The following is an 8993-nucleotide window of genomic DNA, read 5'->3' on the forward strand; positions in this document are numbered from 1 at the left end:
TATTGGTCTTATGAAGTATTCTAATTTGTTGAGATAGTGAATTGGTGGGTTTTTGTTAAATGTGAGCCAAAATCATCACAATTAAAAGAACCAAAGACTTAAACTACTTCAGTCTGTGTGCATTGAATTTATTTAATACACGAGTTTCACAATTTGAGTTAAATTACTGAAATAAATGAACTTTTCCATGACATTCTAATTTACTGAGATGCCCCTGTACACGAGGTCTGTCCGGAGAGTATCCAGCCATGTAATATCAAAATATTCTGCAAAATCCTTTGTTGGAATCGCCTTCAGCTGCCTTGTTGTATTCTCTTGAATCTCATCGATGGTCTGAAATCTCTTCCCTTTCAAAGGTGATTTTAGTTTTGGGAAAAGCCAGAAGTCGCAGGGCACCAAATCTTGGCTGTAGGGGGGGGCCGAGTCACCTGGGTGATTTGATGTTTCGCCAAAAACCTCTGCATGAGACGTGATGCATGGGCGGGTGAACTGTCGTGATGAAGCTGCCAGCCACCAGTTGCCCATAGCTGTGGCCGTTTTCATCGTATTGCATCTCATATTTTTCATATTACATGGCTGGATACTTTCCAGACAGCCCTTGGACATTTAGTGGTTTTAGCGGAGGCTCTAAGTGGACATGGTGATACAATATGAGATGAAGTGAGAAAATCTATTTCAATGCTTCTGCGGTCTTCCGAGAAAACTTTTGTTTTGAGTTTGCTAACTGAGAAAATGCAAATGTTTTGTGTTTGCTAACAAAACATTTGCATTTTCTCACAAAAGTATTGCATTCCCAGAGCAACTTGGCGTTGGCTCACAAAACATTTGCTTCTCCCGCAAAAGTATTTCGCTCCCCAGAGAAACTAATCACTCGTTCGCAAAACTTTTGCATGCTTTCATAAAAGTACTGCACTCCCCCAAGAATACTTTGCGTTCTTTGAGTTTGCTTCATAAGCCCTCAGTATATTGTCAGGAGCCACGGGTATTAATTTTGTGTTCCCTGATATTTTTTTGACTCTTAAAGTGACGAGAACCACTGACTTGCATTTTATGCATTTCCAAGGACCATGGTTTCAGCTAAAAATAAATCTTCTTTATGGTTTTACTGAATAAAAAAAGTCACCTACACCATGGATGGCCTGAGGGTGAGTAAATTCGCAGCAAATTTTCATGTTTGGGTGAACTATCTCTTTAAATTACTCCAGATAAATGATGTAGGATGCTTTACCGTATTACAGGCATGCAGGAGCTGATGTACAGACTGAAACACACTTGCACCAGAATTGAGGGCCGGAGGGGCTCTCTGGCAGTACGCCTTAAAGTCTGTGTTGTAGATGTGTCCGAAAGCTGTCATGAGCTGAGACATGTCTGAGATGGCCACTTTCAGCGCACAGGGGGACAGCACAGCTGCAGAACCTGACGAATGTGACTGCAGGAACTCACACTGAGGAACAGAGAGGATCACGCTATCATGGAAACCAAACACATCAAATCAGATGTGAAAAATGGCACATGATGGTCCCACCTCTTTGTGGAGCTCGTCTAATGTGCTCTGGGTAGACTGCAGCAGCGCCATGGCCTCTGTCAGGCTTTCTTCTCCATGACTTCCTAGTCGGGAATGTTGATCACTCCTTCAATGCCAGTAAATAACAACCGTGTTAAAGACAACAGTTTGAAGAAAAAAAAAACTTGTACATGGGTGCATAACAATCACACAGACCTGTTTATGAAATCGCTGGGTTTACTGTGGTTTCCGTTTGTTTTGTTGCGAGTTGACTGCGTGCGTATTAGATATTCACGGATATGCGCAGGCCACGGGTTGCAGACTGGATTCAGGAGCATATCCAGGTCAGATAAGTGGTCCTGAAACATCAGCTCCCCAAGAAGATCATCGTTCTTTACACTGTCATCACCAGAGCACGAGTTCTGCCTACATCCATCAAAACAAACAACAGAGAAACAAGACCACTTTAAATTATTGTAGGCCTGAGGAGGGCCTGACTCAAGGTTGTTGTTGTTAAATCAGTGTTACAAAAAACTGCACAAGTCAGATACCTAGAGTTTATGGAGGAGTCTGCTTGAATCACCATTAGAATCTGCTCCAGAAACCTCAGTTGCCGCAATGGTGGTGCACGGCCCTGAAAATATAACAGATTAATTCCTTCTGTTTTAGTCCTTCTGCATTTAAAATGATTAGATACGATTCTTAACCAAGTATCAATCCATCCCCAAACAGTTTTTGCTTGTTCAAACATGTTCTGTATAAAATGTTGTATTTCAATGAAGTTGTCAGCAGTGTTGCTAAAGGTGCAAGTGAAACTAAAAAGATCAAACTTTCAAAAACATTTCACAGTAATCTCTACTCTGTTCCTTCCATAAAATGCACTAGACCGTATAAAGAACAACATTGTAGAACTTCATACCTTAATCAAATCCTGGTCATTAGCTTTACATAACATCATTTCATAACCAAACCGTGTGAGTTCTGTGTGCAAGAGAGAAAGCACAACAAAACAATAAACACAAGAAAATAACAAATAAATAAATAAAAAAACTGAGCAGACCAAGCTTTGTTCGACCTTTTCTTTGCAAATAAATAAATAATCAGAGTAACAGCTATATTTATGAAAAAATGAAACAACATACTTATTCTGACCAATATATTAAAATATATAAAAGAAAATAAGATCATACTAAATTTTACTTTAATTCAATTACAATTCATTTGGGGGGCTGCTTTGTGATCCTTATATACAGTCTTTTAATGTCATCTAATGATTCTTGCCTCACAAGATTTTTTTGGTATACAGGTATGAACTACTGTTACGCTGAATTACATTTTCGAGGGTGTCTTCTGTAAATCATGGTAAAAATGTACGATAGTCATTGTTTTTTGATCAGAAAAAAAAATCTAAATAAAAAATTATATATATATATATATATATATATATACACACTTTAGACACAAAACACTACTACAGACTCAAAACAGCCGGTCAAAAAAGCTCGCAAAACATCAGAAAATGATTGAATGTGTCATTTTCTGTGTGTGGTGTGTCTATAAAGATGTGTAAACTACCTGGAGGCTGTTGTAAACTCGCATAGACAGCAGCTGCTCTTTTGAATTGTCCGCCATGTTGTTATTCCTGCAGTGAGTCTGTGCGTCAGTGGCGTTCAGCGCCTGCGGTTACAGCGACCCCCAGCGGCCACGCGGACATTACAACTATGATTACACTATGATTATGCGATGATTACGCTGGGAAGGCCTAATGATGATTATCATATCTACCTTGTGCATTATAAATAATTATAATAATTGAAGATTTGAGCATTTTTTGATGATTCAGCAAGACAAAAATTGTGAGTCTTTTATTTCTTATATCCTTCTGACACCCAGCTATGGGGTTTTGTCCTCTGTTGCAGACACATTTTAGTGAATTTCTCCGACACCTTAAATGTCACTGATTTAAGTCTGGATGTCCTGTAAAGAGCACATTACCAAATGTTTGGAAGTTTCACCATGACCACTCCCTCTCCTTGGTTTTTAAAGTGGCTGACATTAATGTAGTGATTAAATTTAACACCCTTATGGAAATATGATAATATTTTGTAATGATCATTTAAATCTGACTAATTGTTGTTTTGACTAATAATTGTTTGTCATAAATCAACATCTTAGGAAAATGTTATGGGGCTTCAAATATGTCAAAATATGACTTCTGTTACGAAACAGGACATGGATTCCATACATGTCAGGACACCAGGAGTTAAAGCATGTTTATTACGCTTTTTGGGAGACACAAGTGAATAGGGAAAGAAATTATACATCAATATTCCTATGAAATATTAGCTATTATTATGAAGATTTTGCCAATTATTACTCCCATTATTACACTTCTTTTTTCATTACATGTTGCCCCAAGAACACATTAATATGCAAGTTAGATACAGTGCATAGATACATTGTATATTATGGGAAAACCTGTTCATTTTACACACAAATAGCATAAAGGTATATCAAATCACTCTGTTATATCTTTCATAACATAGTTGAGAATCATCCTTTTATAAAATTTTGTATAAAGAATAAAAACTGATTTTTAAAATGGGTGAAAAAAAGAATCCCACTGTTTTAGCCTTTACATGTCTATTCATGTCTTTTTATTTTTCCTGTGGCCGGTTGCATAAACTGCTTAGACTAGTCTTAAAATGTAGACACCTAATTATTTTCTGCAAGACTGGTCATAATTTTTAAAAAAGTCAGTTACATAAAAATGAAAAAAAAACAAACAAACTGAAAGACTGATAACCACTTGGTTAACTGCTAGTTAGTCAAACTAGTTCTTATGACACAGTCTTAATGTGGTGACTATGTTTATGCAACTGGCCCCTACTATAGAGGACATAGCATAACATATGAATAAAATATAATTTTTAAAAAATGTTATTTTTCCTTTTTTTCTTATGTTCTAAACAATAAATGACATGAAATGACAATGTAATGGCTTTTTTCCCCTGGTGGTCAGTACAGGAGGATATTTCAGGTATATTTACTGTTTTTACGTCTTCATCTTAGATAATATGCAAACTGGTTTATCAATACATCCCACATATTTTGCTGGAACAAATCAAATGTCAAATGTACTTTATGAAACAGCTTGATTAAATGATTCAAAATATTTCTGGACAAAAATATGTTTTATCTCAATGAGGTTTTCAGTAGTGTTGCTTTAAAGATGCAATAACCAAAACAAATTCACAAACATTTTACTATAACCTCTACTGTGTTCCTTAAACAAAAAGGTGTCCTTAATGCCTGCTGTCTTTCACATAAACTGAGAAAATGACAAATTCATAGTTTGTTAAAATGTGCTGTCTAAAATTACAAAATATCATATAAGATCTTTTGCTTAGATATGATATGGAGGACAATGTCCAGTAATTTGTTCGGGAAATACATGTTGATGACACAAAAGGCAAGTTGAGTGCCAATTCTTATGTGCTTATACATCTTCAGTGAAGTTTAAAGATCTGGTCTGAGCGAGTGCAGTTTCAAATATTACGCTGCCCCTGAAAAAAGGGATGAGATGTAAAGTTAATACAGTCTGAGAATTATTAATTATTCCGATGTGAGAATAAAGAAGGGATAGATGTTTATAGATGTGCAGATTTCTTATTGTGACATTTCCTCAATTAACTATAAAAATTATGTAAATAATGAGAATAAATCTATTTTCTAATAATGAGACTTTGTTGTTACTCTGCTCACCCTCCAGACTCAAATCCCAATGCTGTGATGAAGATGTTGATTAGAACAGTAAAGAACACAAATACAGTTGCCGCGTCATTCATTGTGTTTAGCCTCGGCTGTATCTTAACATCATTCAGGTCATACTTCACTGAAGGGAACAACAGAAAACACATCTGTGTTACGTCAATGAAATTGCAGCAGAATATGTTCAAAGAAACTTAATAACAGACATAAGTGTAAACTAACCAATGAAGATGAGTAGGAGGCCAACAGCGACCTGCAGTGAGATGGACAGTGAGATCAGAGCGATAAGAGGAGCATAGAAGCGGTGCTGCGCTCCTGAATGCAGCACTGTCTTCAGCTGAGAGGAGTTCGCCATCAGAAGAGCCACATCCAACATGCTCTGTGCTGCACTCTTCTTAGTAGCGTAATGGTTCATGTTGAAGGGACGCTGTGTGTTCCCTGCACCAGGAGCCTGACGGGGAGTCAACATTACATAAAAAGTCCAATGCTGAACACTGGAAACATTAAACATTCTATATTCCCTCCAAATGAATATGTATATCTTAAATAACTCCTTTAACTAATGTTCCTCTAAAGAAAAAGACAGAAGAAATAAACATCTGGCTTTGCTCATTATGGTATTATTACTAGGCTATAATAGAACAGAAATCAAATAAGCTGGTAAAGTGGTACCATAAAACAGGGATGTTCCGAATGAGATTGCCGGTGGATTTTAATTAGTATGTGAGGTGTAAATCTTTGGAATGAATAGATTTAAACAAAATTACTTTAAGCCGAAAATAATTTTCTGAGATTTTAAATGTCATAATTACATGATTATACTGTAGTGAGTAATACTTAACAACATGTAACATTTCATATGAAATAATTTTTCTAATCCTGCTTAATAAAGTTCACACGGTTACATATAGGGAAGCGTATAGTATCAAAAATATCTGCCATTTTTCAAATATCAGTAACATTATGAAAACATACGATTTTATATACAGTAAGATGACCAACAATCTGCCCAGAAATTGCATGTAAAATAAAAAGTAAAGCGTTATTAAACTGAGTAATGGAGACCTCAATCAGAAGATGAGGGTTAAATATATATGTGTGTGATATGATTGTGCTCAAACATTTCTATGCAAATTAAGCTGAACATCAGAATGGTCATAAGTCTTGATTGTTTAGTGTCAGGGGTCTCCTCTGACTGTTCTGTCTGTCTTGTGTTTGTTTCATGTGCCCTTGTGTTTGAGCACATGGCTCTGACTTTGTTTGTTGTGCTCCTCTTGTCCTGCCTCCTTGTTACCAGTTATTGAGTCCTCGTTTTACTGAGTGTTGTCACCTGTTCCTTATGTTCTCTGCTCCCTTTATATTGTGCTTCTTTTCCCTCTTGTGTTGCCAGTTTGTCTAACTATTCTTTGTTGTGTTCTTCCTGTCACTAGTAGTCTGTAGAGTATTGTTGATTAAGCTTCTTGTACTACTACTTGCTAATTCTAGTCTTGTTTTGTTCAGTCAACTGTTCTTGAGTTTCCTTGCTATTGTTTGGTATTATTCCCTTTAGTTTTCTCTTTATTTTGCCATTGTAGTTTGCTTTATGCTTTTTCTTCTTTAGTTTATTCCTAGTTATAGTTTTCTCCATTTGTTTTCTACTTCTGTAGTAGTTTTTCTATTGGTTGTCTTTGCCATCTGTCTTGTCGTGTCGTGTCATGTCTTGTCTGCGGTGTCCCTTGTTTGTTCCAGCCCTGTCCTGCACGCTGAGCCTCCCTGGCTGCATATTCTAACTGCCAAGCAGCAAGACCAGCGCAGTGCTTGATTGTGCCGTGAGTTGACCCTCTTGTGCTGTGTGATCCTGCCTGGTCCTCGCTGTTCTCCCCAGTCTAGCTCTGCCATCCCTTCGCAGTTCTCCTACCAACTGCCATCCTGGGCTGGACTCGGCGGCCACTCTCTCAGCCTGCCTGTCATTGAGCCTCACCTGTCTGTTTGCACTGATCACCTCCTTTCCCTCAATTTCTTGTCTTGTCAGCTGTCCTGTCAATAAACCTGTTAACACTCCTTCTGTGCTTGAGTCCTCTCTCATAGATTCCCTGACAATTTAGGGCATAACAGTATTTTTAATTTTAGTATATTCAAACTTATTTACGTTCATGCATATGTAAGTGTCGTATATGCATAATCAAAAAAGCACCACATGGTGTGCATTATTACTTTTCCCCACAGAAATCATAATGTCAAAGATCCTCAAATTGTTAGTATATAGGTTTTATCTTACATTTCTTTTGAATGTTTGTGTAGTTGCTCCTGTGTAGTCAAAACATTTGATATATTTTCAACATGGATTAAAGATAATAACTTTGTATTGGTTATATACAAAAGATGGGAATGACAACATCTCCAGGGTACGCCTGTAGTTGTGTCTGTCAGCATAGCAGTTTGGGGTGGCGATGAAGGCTGTTCTCAGTTCTTTCAAACCTACATATTCTGTGAGAGCAGCCAATCCGTCCACTCCCAAATATGCTATTCATAGTCTTACAAAACAGAACTGGTTTAATTCCTCTTTCACGTGTCAAATGTAGGCTACTGCAATAGATGTTTATTACAATATTTTGTAAAACTGGCACACTAGGCTGGCTAATCGATAAACCTGTAAATAAAACAGATAAACAGCAAATAAAACAATTTTAAGATAAATAACATAAAACAACGTCTCCATTCTTTATTCTTCTAGCCTTAAAACAGTAACCGAAATGTTTTGAACGGAACGGTTTCCGTTTGTTGAATAAAAAGCATCAAACAACAGAAAAAGCGTTACCTTTCCTGATTCATTGAGAGGTCGGTTCTCCTCCATCGAGTCGGATGCTCAATTTAGCAGGATTATCTAAAAGAAGCATTCGATGAGCTCACGAAGTAATGACAGCCTACAGAAAAATCGCGTGAGAAATACTTGATCCCTACACTGAAACATAACCAACGGATTGCTCCTTCAGCTCTGCTGCTATGTTCTGATTGGGAGTAGTGTGTGGACTGACATCCTAGTGACTCGAATCTTTTGATTCCTTTCACTGAAAAGACTCGCTATGATTCGTTTTTTTTTTTTTTTATGAGAACATTATGTCAACCTATAAGGAAGCAGTTACAATACAAAAATATTAAAATAATAATAATGAAAAAAATAATAATATAAGACAGGAGTATATAATTAAACAAAACACATCACATTCAAAGGAAAAGACTGAACAACTTACGAATTTCAATTGTTTTCAAAGCCTTCTTATTTCATGAGTAAGAAATTGTCCCAAAGTAATGCTGTATTTCAGCAAGCAAAAAAAAAGAAAGAAAAAAAAAGTGGCTTCTGACTTGAGAATTTATATTTATGTATATAACATTTTGTTAACAAGATAAGAAGATTAAGTAGCCTATATTTAGTTTTTTTCTGTAAATGCACTTTTTTCCTATTAACAAATCCAAACAAAACATTCTCCCAAAGTAAAGAAAATTCTTTATCAATATTATCATAAAAAAAATAGGAAAAGTCTTCACAACAATTTAGAGTAATGGCAGTGGCAAAATAAATGCACTAGTCTCTGGGTGCTGTTTACAAAAAGAACAGTTTGTATCAACATCTTTTTTTGTATTTCTTTAAGAAAGTATTAACAGGATATATACGATGACTAATTCGAAAGGAAATTTCTTTTATCTTATTAGTAATTAAGTATCTATTCGGCATCAGCCA

The 8993-nt window shown here is 36.3% G+C and overlaps 2 protein-coding genes across 2 annotated transcripts in view; both read right to left on the bottom strand.

Annotated features, from left to right (window-relative positions):
- The window catches only part of LOC107699562 (HAUS augmin-like complex subunit 7), a gene marked incomplete at its 5' end in the record, with an annotated part of 4623 nt that extends 1439 nt beyond the window's left edge, over window positions 1-3184 (bottom strand). Inside the window, 6 exons of the mRNA XM_016500861.1 lie at window positions 1229-1444; window positions 1526-1631; window positions 1721-1930; window positions 2056-2138; window positions 2424-2498; window positions 3062-3184. Of these exons, the coding sequence (XP_016356347.1) occupies window positions 1229-1444; window positions 1526-1631; window positions 1721-1930; window positions 2056-2138; window positions 2424-2498; window positions 3062-3184 (813 nt within the window). The remainder of the gene's footprint in view (window positions 1-1228; window positions 1445-1525; window positions 1632-1720; window positions 1931-2055; window positions 2139-2423; window positions 2499-3061) is intronic.
- Window positions 3185-4463: 1279 nt separating this feature from the next.
- On the bottom strand, window positions 4464-8247 carry LOC107699586 (ninjurin-2-like). Its single transcript, XM_016500892.1, has 5 exons — window positions 8216-8247; window positions 8073-8138; window positions 5498-5726; window positions 5270-5399; window positions 4464-5070 (listed from the first exon to the last, which is right to left on the bottom strand). The coding sequence occupies exons 2-5, from the start codon at window positions 8106-8108 to the stop codon at window positions 5004-5006; spliced, it is 462 nt and encodes a 153-aa protein (XP_016356378.1). The 5' UTR covers window positions 8109-8138; window positions 8216-8247; the 3' UTR covers window positions 4464-5003.
- Between the last annotated feature and the right edge of the window lie 746 nt (window positions 8248-8993).

This window comes from Sinocyclocheilus anshuiensis, unplaced genomic scaffold (assembly GCF_001515605.1).
Source record: "Sinocyclocheilus anshuiensis isolate Anshui unplaced genomic scaffold, SAMN03320099.WGS_v1.1 scaffold879, whole genome shotgun sequence".
NCBI classification, from domain to species: Eukaryota; Metazoa; Chordata; class Actinopteri; order Cypriniformes; family Cyprinidae; genus Sinocyclocheilus; species Sinocyclocheilus anshuiensis.